Source organism: Euprymna scolopes, chromosome 13, assembly GCF_053919585.1.
Source record: "Euprymna scolopes isolate OS-2025 chromosome 13, ASM5391958v1, whole genome shotgun sequence".
Classification (NCBI taxonomy): domain Eukaryota; kingdom Metazoa; phylum Mollusca; class Cephalopoda; order Sepiida; family Sepiolidae; genus Euprymna; species Euprymna scolopes.
This window is the reverse complement of record NC_136494.1, coordinates 132,088,379-132,102,797: the sequence shown is the minus strand read 5'-3', so window position 1 is coordinate 132,102,797 and position 14,419 is coordinate 132,088,379. Positions and strand designations below refer to the sequence as shown.

At 33.1% G+C, this 14,419-nt stretch overlaps 1 protein-coding gene across 1 annotated transcript in view; it reads left to right on the top strand.

Annotated features, from left to right (window-relative positions):
• LOC145292193 (cilia- and flagella-associated protein 65-like) overlaps positions 1 to 14,419 on the top strand; it is a 2,765,874-nt gene that overhangs the window by 203,021 nt on the left and 2,548,434 nt on the right. The window contains exon 7 of the mRNA XM_080138498.1: positions 979 to 1,127. Coding sequence (XP_079994624.1) covers positions 979 to 1,127 — 149 coding nt within the window. The remainder of the gene's footprint in view (positions 1 to 978; positions 1,128 to 14,419) is intronic.

Below are 14,419 nucleotides of genomic sequence, written 5' to 3'. Positions count from 1 at the left end.
TCTGTATTAAATTATTTCCCATCTGTTGTGTTACGCTTGTTTTTTAATGTAAAATCTGCATTTCCCCTGCTCACGAATGATAGTTTGCCCTAGATCACACAAAGCAATGTTATTTATGAATTCAATTGTCAGTGCGCTGCTGGCTATGTGGGCTGAATCTCCTTAAATTTGCAGACACGCATTAACCAAGATATTCCAGCAGAAATTAGACTGGGAAAGCTATGTCTCTTTCGCCTCTCTTCTATCTTGGAATCTGGCAGTGGCCAAGACCTAATCGAAAATCCAGCTTGTGCTAATGCATGTAAAATGGACTGTTTTAGGAATCTTACATCAAGCCGACTCTCAAAATCATTTAAAGATTTTGGAGTCAGTCTCAATTATTTCATGCAGGCCCTCTCTCTTTTGACAGAAGGAATACATTAAATTACTGGACTTGTTCGGAGATATATTTTAATCGTTCCCATACCCCCTCAAACTTATTTGTACATGCATTTTATATAATTGTATATATATATTCTTTTACACAAATTCCCATTGTTTTTTTTTTCTTTTTACTCGTATATCCCTCAGTATTTGCTCTTTCATGACAATTTTTTTCGTTTTTTGTATTTCGGTGTTATACTAACGATAAATTCCTCATGAGTTTGTTTGCAAAAGGGGCCCCTAGCGTTTTTCCGTGCATTATTTTTAATGTTTTAAAAATAATGCACGGAAAAACGCTAATTTTTATATTCAATGTTTATTAAAATATGTCAATCTTTGTACTGTCTTCTATGCCTCTGCAAAGAGTAATTACTCTTTTTCGTCGGTTCTTATTCAACTTGATTAACTTTTATTTTTGATTCTTCATCAATATTTCTTTTATCAATTTGTGGATTAAAGATGATTGTTTTAACGAAACAACTTAAACGCGAATATTTCAGTCATTCTAAAGAAATTGCCTTAAAACAATGTGAATTTTCTATTTGTCTTTTTAAGGAAAATATCCACATCTGATTGTGTCGAACTCTGAGTCAGATGAAAAGGTCGAGGAATGTGTTGATGGCATGCAGACAATTGTTTGCTTTGATGACGTCGCAGTAGGTTTCAGTAAACAAAAAAATATTACATTAAAGAATCTTTCTTTGGTAAGTAAACTATCTACACATCAACATATTGTTGCATAGAGAACCTAATAAGCTCATTTTACTGTTCTATATTTTGTTATTATGGAATTTTCTTAAACGACTAGCAGGCACACACATCATTATCTTAAAATGAAGAGGTCACCCATATCTTACCGTTTTTACTTTTTAATTTCTTTAATTTTCAGCTGCCAAGTTTTATATAAAACAGTTAAATGTCATTTTGTCTTGTTCGTCTAAAGAAGCTAAAGAACTTCTCATTGGAAGTTGAGCTGAATAAGGCAGTCTTGTTTTTAATTTTTCACTGCATGTGTAAGATGAGATTACTAACTCTTGCTTCAGTAGCGCCCTCTTGTTAAAACTGGCTATGGATAGATTACATGTTATGTGAATATATGTCCAAAGAGCAAACAAAATTAATATTTCGATAAAACAAACAGAAAAAAAAAAACACATAAACAAAAATGTATCTCCATCACAAAAAAAAAGAAGATTCTTAACAAGTATAAATCCTATTTTTGCTGTCTGTCTGTAAATCTGCCAATTCCATTGTCTTAAGTAGATATTTTTTTTACCTAGCATTAGTATTCTTTACTTAAAGTTCAACTTTGACACCTATTAATGGCATTCTGCCGATTTGACAGTGGATAGCACCGAAAGGGTTCACAAGAGTTTGATTAACCCGAGGGTGTTGGCCAACATATGGATTTTCTAAGGCAAAATATGAATCAAAGTTGATTCTTCTCTAAAAAAGAATCATTCTCCGCATTTATAACAAGGGATACAAAGGTTAATGCCTTCTCCACAAAACTTGCTGAGGGAGATAATGTTTTTTTTTTTTTTTTTTTTTGACAGCATCAAAAATTGAAACTGATTTACATTGTTTTTTTTTTTTTTGTTTTTTTTGCCAAAGCTATCAACATGATTGGCTTCAAAGTAAGAGAGTTATTGGCAGATGTAACACAATGGGAAAAAGGCTACACACGAATTTAAAAACTCCTTTACATCTTTATATAAAAATGTATAGATTTACTAAACATTTGCATGAGTGGAGGAACATAGATTCCATTTACTGTCTATATTAAAACTTTAGTATGATAAATTATGAAAAAAAAAACAATGTCGTCACTTGAAAAGTTTAATTTCAAAAGTAAAATGTTGTCAGTTTCTTGAAAGTTTGATTTTAAAAGTAAAAACAACAAAAACATGTGGTAATAATTAAGTTTTCCAAAGAGATTATTAGTAGACAAGAAAAACTCGACTGAGGGAATATTTATTTAATCCTATCGAGAGTGCCTCATTTTCAGGAGTTGGATTTCAGATTAAACACCAGCCTTGTGTTTCACTTTGCCATTGTAGGGAGGCAAGTAAATAGGAACATTTTAAGATTAAGCATTTTTCTAACAAAATAAAAATAGAATAAACAACCTGAGCATGCGAGGTCAACAAGTGAAAAATTTACTTTCACTAATGTTTGTGCAAAATTTCCAAAAAAATCCAAGGCGTGGTTGAGAAAAGTGCAAACGGACGAATGGGAGTGAATTGTCCAATCCCTTCTTTGTCTGGGGATCAATAAGTATTTTTTTATGCAATTCTTTTTGTATGAGAAAGAAAATAACTTTGTTTCTTTATCAAAATTGGTTGAATAAAGTTTAAAATTGATTTTAATGTAATAAATCGATTGATAAATCAACCTATAAAAACCAATCAATTTATGAACATATCAATAACCTTAATAAATATGATCTTGCTTGTGTATTGGATTATTGTTGTCATATTTTTCCTGATCCCATTTAAGTTTATGATAAGGTGCAGAAATGTATTTCTCTTTTCTTCTCTTCAACCTTTCTCTCACAGACGTGATGTTAGTCTCAGTTTTTTCTGTAAATACTATTATAGCATGTCTTTTTTCAGAATTGACTGATCTATTGAGTGCTTCCTTTGTTCCAGCTCGTTTGAGTTGTTGGTCTAGTGGTCTCCATCAATTTGCTGTTTTAATCCATCATTGTAATACAGCTTCCTATTCCAGCAGCTTCTTTCGAAGAACTGCAAAGTTGTAGAACTCTATTCCTCCGATTTTCCTACTACATACAACCTTGTTTTTTGCAAGAATAAAGTCACTAGACATCTCTTGTCTTTGCAATAATGATCTTTCATTCTTGTTAGTTCAAAATGACTTCATTTCTTGTCTGGAGCGATTTCCATAAAAAATAATTAAAAAACTGGTATTAAGGTCGAAAGTAAATTTGACAGATCCATCACATTTTAAAAATCTATTTATCATTTGGTAGCTTGCCTATTGTAGAAGGAAAAAATCCAAGAATTCTTTTTACCGAAGTAATTTAATTGTTTTTCAGTTAAATTAAAAAATACAAATAAGAATTACTTCTTTTTATTTATAAAAACAATTCATCTTTATTTAAACTTTTCACTTATTTCAAGTGAAGGGCAAGAAAAGTAGGAATTTCACGAAGGTAACCAGGAATAGTTTATTTTCAAAGTCTGGGTAATAAAAATTGGCATTCAATGATTGAATTCAAAATTAGAGCAATTTCTTAAAAAAGAAAATTGAAAAAAAGATGAATTGAAAGATATATTTTGAAAATAGAAAGATTTTTATTTTGCCTTTTCCGTTTGACATTTAAACTGCAATTTAAATTAAAAAAATAATCTAGAATTGCCTGCAACATAAAATCACTTTTGTTTTATTACTTGAATGAAAACTAGTCGAAAATCACGACTTTGGAAAACAAAGCTTTTTTTAATGTGTTTAAAATTTTTCTAGATTTTTAGATCTAATTCGAAATATGCATGAGCCAACATTTTTACCTGTTTCTAGTCTTGAATACTAATTAGACCACCCGTGACCCGTTGAGGCAGTATTTGTTATATACTAGTAAAACTGTGGATCGTACTTAGTTACCCCCCCCCCTTTATCAGGGATAACATTATTTTGTGACGTAATCTATTAAAACAGGTGAGAATAATCTTGCATCATCCATTAAGACAAATGGGAGATGTGTGGATAATGTCACAAAATGATAGTATCATCCAAATACCAGAAAGAGACTAAGAGTGAGATTCTTTGATGTTTTATTTAATGGGGTCATAAATCCCCTCTTCCACCGATTCATGGAGGACTAATGTATGATTAAATAGTTAATTCATTAACTTTGATATTGATTGATGAAAACAGAAACAACCAGCAAATATATTTGACACTTTTAAACAAATATTCACCTTTTATGATGCCACACTGCTTTTGACAACTACCATTCCCCAGTTTTAGTAGTATACAAGACTACTGTGACCCATTGGGTCAGTATTTGTTATATTCTTTCTCTTTTCTCATCTCTATCTTTTGCTACCTTTTTTACTACTTTCTCTTTCCATATCACCCTGTTTATAATAGAATTGCAATACTTTTCTGTATATATTCATTTGTAACTATTAATATTGTAATTATTAGTCCATTTAAAAAAAAAAGAACTGTTTCTATTTTTTTTTTTTTTTTTACACGGTAGTTACCACTTATCAAGGCCCGGAAGCCACTCAGGGATAAGGGTTATTGCAAGTACAGTACGTTAGTGTGGAGATTTAATGAAGTGTTCACTTAAGGGGACGGTTCATCAGGAGTTTGTTTAAAGCTCTTTTGTCAAAAGTTGAGGTTGGAGCCTTTTATTAAGCAATGTATTATACTGATAAAAGGCAGTAATTATACTTCTCATTTGTACAACAGATTTGTTAAACGCATGGATATAGATGTCTGGTTATCGAACCTGAAAGCTAAGTTTTTGAACCATGCAGTCGACAGGTCAGTCATATGCATAGCCATACTGATGTAAAAAATAATTAATTCGTAAATCAGTATTGTATGAATACATGTTGTTCATGATTTGTGACGTCATAAAGAATCTCTTACTTAATGGAATAAATGTAGCTCATCATTCAGCTTTTATGAGTCATAAAGAAATTTTCTCCGTCTCTACTTTTGTCATCCAATGTACAGTGGATACAAATAATCAAGCGAGCAAAAACCTGTTTCCATAGTATACTAGACCAACTGGATCTAGACAGTTTGTCACTTTCACAGTCTTTTTTCTTTGTTTTAATGCATAACATTGTCTTTTTATGACTTCGTAATTTGTGATGTCATAAAATCTACCTTTATTATTTCATTCACATTATATGTATAAAATCGTCTTTTTGTTACTTCATAATTTATGATGTCATAAAGACTATCTTTACTTTTTCTGCCACCCCTTCTTTAATGGATGACGTCACAGCTCTGTTTTTAGCTCTGTTTAATGGAGGATGTAAATCTATTATGCATGAAAATAGTTTTATAGTATACCTAGTTTTTATATTATATCTATCACATAAACTTAACTATTAACTACTATCTATGGTAGGACATCTAAAACTGTAAACAACCAAGTTCTCTGATTCTCTCTCTTCTGATCTTGAGCAAGTGGTGCAATGGGGAAAGAGTTGGCTTGTTACTTTTAATACATCTAAAGCCAAGCTTTTATCTTTACATCATCAACGCTCTGATCCTCATCTGGCATCAATTGAAATGAATGGCTCTCTTCTTGTGGAGGCCTCATGTTTTGACAAGCTTCTGGGCTTCACCTATACTCCTTATCTGAAAAGGAACATATGCATTAAATCCGTTGCCAAAGTCGCTGGAAAAATGGTGAGATCCTTCTATCGATCCAGTAGATATCTCACTGCTGATGCAATTCTCTATCTATATAAGCCAGGTACGTCCAAGGATGGAGTACTGTTGCCACATCTGGGCAGGAGCTGCTAGAAAGGACTTATCCTGCCTTGATAGAGTTCAAAATAGACTTCGTAGCCTCGTAGGTGATGTCCTTTTCTCTTCCCTGCAACCTCTTTCTCACAGAAGAGATGTTGCGAGTTTGTCTCTGATGTATCGTATATTTTCATGGCAAGTGCTCGACTGAGCTCCAATCTATGGTCCCCCCTCGCCAAACTGTCATAAGAAACACCTGTCTAGCAGAAAACACTATCACTAATTTTCCCCACTTTTATCTGTGCCTAAACCTAAACGTAGATTCCATGAGCAAAGCTTCTTTCTTAGAACTGCACACCTATGGAATTGCCTTCCATTTTCCTGCTTTCCAGCTGACTACAATATGGTTGTCTTCAAGTCTAACATAAACAAGTTTTTGATGTGCCGTTCCATATAAGTTAACAAATTTACCGAATTTCCATTACTAACGATTACTATATTGTCCAATTTCTACTGTACACTCCTTAACCCTTATCGTCGAGTGGTCTCTTGACCTTGGTAAGTGGTGATGACTATGTAAAAAAAAAAAAAAAAAAAATTTGTGGGTTTAAAAAAATTTGTTTTTATTTCAGATAAATATTTGACTAAAACTTCTACATAAAATATCTAAAAGAAAATATAAATGCTTTTTACAAATCTCTATTTGTATATAAAAGGCAATTTGTATGTGTGAGTGAGTGAGTTCGTTCTCTATCGACTTTGAAATGAATGGGTCAATGTTTTTTTGAAATTTCACACAAATATGCTTTGTCTGGCAGTGTTCTTAGGTTTTGTATCAGAATGCCCCTGATAAGTATCGAAAATCAATAATAAAAAAAAAAACAATTAAAGAAGGAACAGTCCAATTTGGACCAACATTAACACTTTGATACAGCCTAACATCACAAGTGCATTTGAGAAGTTTTATCACCACAAAAGCAAAAAGGCTCTGCATCAACAATAGATTCCTTGATAAGACAGGGGTGCATTTAAAATAAAATGTTTCTCTTTAGAGCACAATTGCACCATGACACTTGACTTTTGCATTTTAAACTTTAATTCAAACCATTATATAAAAATTTTATATAATCAACTGTGTGTTCTCAACAGTGCAATGTAGGCTACAATATATTGTGAACTAAGTCACTGCAGGTAGATATGTGAAGCTTCCTTCTGGTGTATCATTGTGGATCACCGACTAGAGCAGGCAATCAATCGATTTAATTGAAAAATGGGCAATTCCACTGATTTAAATAACAATAGCAGTATTGAAAGTATGGAACACTCGTTGATACTGGACAAGGTCGAGTATCTCTGCTAGTAAAATAATAGTGATTATTGTAGCATTTTCATAAAAAATAGGTAACATGTTTTTAATTGGAACATTTAGGTTATTATGTAATTGTGATATTATATCTATTTAAAACAAATTTGGGTTCATTACTCATAATAAAATTAAAAGTAATCGAATACTGTATGACTTTATTAGTTTGCTTTCAAAAATCCATATTAATCCTAGTATTATTTGAGGGATCATCAGTTGTTTACTATGCAAAACTGTTTCAGTGATATATATATATATATATATATATAGTGCTGAAGTAACTTAGAGTATCTCATTAAAATTGCATCTAACAACATTGAAGTATGCCACAACCAAAGAAGCATTAGAACTATCAGAATTTCTGCGAGAACAAATTGTGGGTAAACATGAAAGTGTTCTTAGTCAACGAAGAATAGCAAAAAATCTTTCAATAACCTTTTCTACTGTTAATAGAATTATTATGCAATTCACAAGAGAGGATAAAGATTGCACAAACCCTCTTCCAGGCCTCTGACATTGCAACACAAGCTGGTATCAGTCCCGGAATTGCTGTCAAGTATCTTCATAAGCTGGGCTACTAGTGTAGAGCTACAAGAAAGAAGCCTCTTCTTCATCCTGTCAATATTAAGTGCAGAAAAAGATTGGATTCGTGAGATAGTGGAAGCTATGACTTTTTGAACCAATGTCATTTGCTCTGATGCGTCACGATTTTCAATTATTTCCTGGCAGTGGAAGGGTATGGGTATAGAGGCTCCCTCAGTAAGAGTTTGACTTAAAGACTCTAGCCTACACTGAAACATTGTAGTTTCTTGGTTAGAGTATGGGATGCAATTTGGAGTAATGGTCGCTCAGACCTGGTGGAGTGCCCAGGAAACATCAATTCTGCTAAATATGTTTCAATATTACATGAAGGACTCCTACCAATATTCTCAAGTAGTAAAATGAACCAAGTTAACTCCTTATTTATGGAAGACAGAGCTCCTTGTCACTCTGCTAGGGCAGCACAACATTGGTTGAGCCAAAATGGGATTAAAAAATTTCCATTATACAGGTCAGTCCCCGGATATGAACCCAATTGAAAACCTTTGGGAAATATTATATCGGAACTTTCGCAAAAAGAAAAGGAAGCCATCTTTTATTTTGAACTTTTAGCATTATTGCATCAGACATGGAAAGAAATTCCTCAAGATGATATTCATCAACTGATCAATTCCATGCCTAGAAGGTTTCTAGCCTTAAAAAAAAAGCAAAGGGAATCTTAACCAAGTATTAGTTATTAAATTTGTGACCATTTATTTTTGATTTTATTCTATAAATCATATGCTTATTGAAATAAACTGTTTCTACAGGTGTCAATTCTTTTCTGTCATGTTTGTGTGCATATATATATATATATATATATATATATATAATTTTTTATGTACATATAAATTATCCATATATATGTATTTCTTGATAACTAGCAATCATTAGCATGGTTTTACTCTGGTACAAATCAAACTCATTTTAAATATAACGGCAGAATTCCCATACTGCTACTATCGCTAATAAAAACAATGACAAAAATTAACTTAATATTTAAGTGAGACAAAGCGTACATGTTTACAGGCAAGGCTTTGCAGCGTATTGGTAAACCTAGAGAGAATGTAGTTATGAGTTTGATCCTTGCGAAAGTGAAGTCATGCTGATGACTGTTAACAAGAAACGCACGTTTATGGGTAACTTTCATGATGTATGTAAAAATTATTTAAAATATATATAGATAAATAACAATGCGTCCTGTCAAGAAGGGTCAATTTAATGCATTCATTTGCGTGGAGAATCTTTGTAACATGAGTGAACTTTTATACAATGGTGATGTTCTCATGCTGCTAGTATTGCTAATGAAAATTGTAACAACACACACGTATGAGGATCGTTCTATTTTTTAATCTAAAAAAGTTGAAGACCTACGAAGACGGGAGTGATACCATTAAAACAAGCAACGTTTTGTGTACTTGTGCATTTAACGAACCAGACGTAACTCAGCATTTGCTCGGCTTTGTCCGACGCATGGCGTCAACAGCCGGATAAAACCGTGCATTGCCGATAAAATAAAAACAACGCTACAACAAAATAACTGTAAAATGAAATTTTAAAATGTAGAAACATCCAAAAATAAGTAAAAAGCAAAAATCTACCGTTCATTTGTTTTATTTTTATTAGTATTGTTTGAAATTGTTTTCTGTTTGCAAAATAAATACATATAAAACCTTTTTTGTAAACAAATAATAGTAATTATTTTTTTTTTAATGAAACTTTTTTTTTTCTTTCAACTATTTACGTAAAATGACCAACAAAAATGATATTTGTAGGATCAATTTTTTTTAACAAATAATAGTGAGGAATTGTTTTTTATGAAACTTTTTTTTTTTACTTTTTCAACTATTTACGTACAAAAAAAAAAGAAAAAAATCGTAAGAAAAAGGAAAGGAACAAAACTTTTTTTTTATGGAATCTACAAAATTAAGGCTGTGGTGGTTCACCGTTAAATATTGATACCCCTCTCCTCCCACTTTGCTCCAACAGTCACGACCGTGCGTGGTCCCTGGCAGAATGTATTTTCTTATTAGTGGAAGGGGGGTTTCGGCATTCCTATTTGCTACATTACCAAAAAAAAGGAAAAAAAAAACTCCTTTTCAGCGGGGTCGGCGTATCCACTGAGGACCCAGACCGGTGTTAAACGTTTGCCGCCGGCGGTTGAAGAAGACAGACTCGTCGATTTCGACTGTATGGCCTGCTGGGCCTCCTATCTCCCGGGGATCCCTGAGAAAGTAATCCCGGCATATTATATCTTGCAGGAAATTCTTCCAGTCCACAATTGTGTGGCGTGACCGCAACTCACATTCACGCTGGAGATTCCTAGTCGCCGCCATCTCGAACGCCCATATCGGAATTCTCGCCTGCTACTCGGCGCGCACGCACGTCGAGCTGAAACTAAGCGTGCAGTGTTTTGATTGGCTGATGACCATGTTTCGTCAGACAGCAGCAAAACCTGAGCTGTTGACGTTATGCGTCGGACAAAGCCGAGCAAATGCTGAGTTACGTCTGGTTCGTTAAATGCACAAGTACCACGCTTTGTACTTCAGGATTTATTTTTCGGTACTCTTGCATAATTTGACTCGAATTCTCATGAATTCTCATCAAGCATGGATCGGGCGAGACCGGCAATTATTGGTGTCAGCCGAGCGTCATAACAGACGCAGACTAATGAAAAAAAGAAAACAAAACGGAAAAAAATACAAATGCAAATAATAAAAAATAACAAGAACAAAAAAAAAACTACTTTGAAAAATAAAAACATGTTTATTTCATTTTAGTATTTAATTTTTATTTATTTATTTATTTTTTTTTCAAAATATTTATCAACAGAAAGTTTTGTATTTTCTCCAAGAAAAGATTTTTTTAACCGTATAATTGTTAGGTTTAAGTACAAGTTTATTTTTTTGTTTGTTTTGATTTCTTTTTTGTAACCGTATTTTTTAATTTTTTTTATTTTCAAGACTTGTTCAGTCAAGTTCTTTTGGTGGCACTGTCCATTTGTACATTTCCTGGAGAAACCATCTTTTAAGTAAACATTTGTGTTTACAATTGTTGCACCTCATTTTTTGGGGACAGCAATTTCTTCTCCTGACAATATGAGATTGTCTGCATCGATGTTTTCATTTCTTTTTCTAACATGTATAGATTTATTTTCTTGCCTGTCATTTTTCTGTTTGGCGAGTTTGAAAATATGTTTGTCAGCTTTTTTTTCTTTTTTTTTTTTTTTGGTTTATTCGCTTTCGTCAAATTCGAATGTCGTCTGCTTCCATTTAGATATAGCGCTTGTTGATTGGCTAATCAAACTCCCAAAAATTCAATTAAAATAAATAAATAAATAAATAATAAGTAACTAATCAGAAAAGAAAAAGTCACCCCCGCCCCTTTAATATCACCTTAAAAATTACTAAAAACATAACAGAAAAAAAAGTAAATAAATAAAATATAGTCGAGTTAGTGTTTCAACATTTTTGAACAACGCTCAGCTGGCACCGATGATTGCCGGTCTCGCCCGATCCATGCTTGACGGGAAGTCACGAGAATTCGAGTCAAATTATGCAAGAGTACCTATTTTTCTATATAGTCACCACCATTCTCAATGCACTTTTGCCAGAAATTTAATGCTTCTGATGCATGTTGGTGACAGCTGTAGCTTTCTTAGAGTCTCATACTGTCAATGTCTACAAATGAAAGATGCAACTTTCAGGCTGTGAATGCATAAGTGCAGTCATCATAACTATGCAATTTGCAATCTCCTCTGATCCATTCGGGCGGAATGGAAAAATAGGCGACATTACTTTTGGAATTCCCTCATATATATATATATATATATATATATATGATGCGTTCAGTGGAAGAACAACGTAAGCACTACTTGATAATTTTCACAAAAACGGATTAAATCTTTGTAACACAATAATTTTGCTTGTTGTCATTTCCTATTTTCCAGAACGATTTGAATATTAACGCAACATTTAGCAAGTCACATATTTTTATGAAACTTTTTTATTGCAAGAACATGTTCCTCCAAGCCTGCACTTTCCTACAATGGATTTTGAAGAACTATTGACATTCTTATCCACTATTTCGCTTCCGATTTATTTCTCTTTTGCACTGAGCAACCTCTCTTGTTCCCTTTCTTCCAGTCATATTTGAAAGGGCTTATAAAATTAAATTTAATGAACAACAAAGATGTTGATGCTCATTGATATGCAAGTCTGGAAAAATCAAAACAAATAGAACATAATTAGGTAGAGAATTTAAAGAAAATCTATGGTCTTAAGTATCCACATTTTAACAGACGTAAATCAAATATTCAAACATTTATTTTCACATGAATACTTGGAATTCAGCAACAATTTTTTTGTGTGTGTAATTAGAGTCTCCTTGTTTTGCGACAAAAATCTCAAAATTTCAACTTTTGGCGCTTATGTTGGGCTTCCACTAAACGCGTCATATATATATGCCATACATGTACAGCATAATCATGTTAACAAACTGGTTCTTGTCAGATCACCAAATTTAAGCAATGTTGAGCTTGGTTAGTACCAGATAGGCGACCATTTGGAAATTCTAGGCACTGTATGTGCTCTCTGCTTATCTCGGTATTTGTTTCCAGTCGTCCTGAACATACACTTCACTTGCCACGGGTATTTAACAATGTCGACTCAGGAGAGGTGTGGTTGGAGATTGCACACCTCCTGCCACAAGAATTTCATGTGCATGCACTCCTTTGTGGGTATCCATAGTCTGTCAAAGACTGAAGGAGCCTTTATAAATATATAAAAATATAAGCATAAACTGTTTGCGTTACGTTGATGTTGATATGGATCTCCATATGCGCATAGCTGTGGGGAAAAAAAAATGAAATGAAAAAAAGATAATTTTTTGCGATTCTTCAAACTAGCACTGATGGTGACAGAGAAACATTTTTACATTTGCAGATACCAAATATGATTGACATATTCAGAAAAAAAATCATTACATATTATGTTGGAAATCATTCTTTAAAGTAAAAAAAAAATACTACTTTTGTCTTACAAATAAGGAAACTAGCATTTCCCCAAATATATATTATTTTTATCTCACTCTCTCCATAAATGTACATGTGTGCAGGTGTCGGGGCGAGAGGAAGAAAGACAATGGGAATGATGGGGTACAGATGCTTAAAGAAATTCTTCACTTTTTCAAGCCATTTCAGAATATAAATACTTGATGAGGTTCCAAAAGTACTCTAGGGAATAGCAACAAATTTGGCATGAAACGTCCTTGAGACGCCAGGTGTTATAGTGGAAGGGTGTAAAAATTGCATTATTATTATTTCCACTAATATCAAAAGTAGTAAAGATTTATAGGCTCCAAAATTACTCTTTATAACTGCATGAAACCTGCCTGGAATATGCAAACGATAAAGCGGTTTCGATTCTGCCTTAGTACCAAAATGTTATTTATAAAGAGAAAAACAGTCTGTCATCCATTAAAACAGAATGGATAATTACGGTTTCTCTCCAATATCCTTATAGGAGTCTGTGACATATTTCCATTGTATGGACGCCTGGCACAAACAGAAACCCCATGATATCATTACACCATCTTTAGACAGAATAGATACTACCCTTGGATACTTACCAGAAGATTGAGAAGGTAAATTTTAGTTGCACATATGGCCCAAAAGCGACATCATTTAAAACTTTTTTTTTTATATTGCGCCTTCCATAATCATGAGATCCTATTTATTAAAAAGTGGGATAGAAAGTCATAACATACAACGAAATTACTAGTATATAGATACATAATTTAATATTCGTTATGTTATCACCTATGTTTCATATTAATAAATAGGATCTCCCGATCGAATACTGGAAACCATGTCATATGTACGTACGTGCATTAAAGGTACTACGGTATTAATATATAGACTAGTGGGACATGTAGAAATTCATTAGGGGACTTCTTCATATGTAATATATTGATGTTAGCATTCTGTAGATGTTCAGCCTAAATGGAGACGCTCTGATATTATTGTAGCTATTTACTATGCCTCCCCACGGGATAGAGTTAGACACCAGGGTCGTTTTTTAACGTGGAGAAAAGGTACAAAAATAAAAAATTGTCTCAGTCGTGAAGGACTGATTCTCCACCGAAAGAGAACAAGAAATGGAAGTGCAGCATCTGAAGAACAGATACTACACTTTGAGATATTAAATCTTTCATTCATGTTAAAAATACAGTCAAAATCAACGATGAACAAAAAATTTAGGCACATGGCCAACTCAAAAGGGGGGATTGTGGGGGTCGTTGTGTTATATAGTTATTATTATTAGTATTAGACGATACCACTTGTGCGCGTATGTTATGTGAGTTCTTATTAGTAAAGATATGAGTCTTAGTGAGAGTTCTTGTCTTATTACATATGATGTTGTATCTTAGAGAGAGATGTGTATGTAATGACATTTTATAACACAGGCATATAATAACAATAGAATTTACCTTTTTGTAGAAATCACAAACACAAAGATGAGCTTTATCACAAAACACATGATGAATTTATTTCCTTACGACCGGTTGTGATTTCCTCATTAAGAACTCAGTTTCACA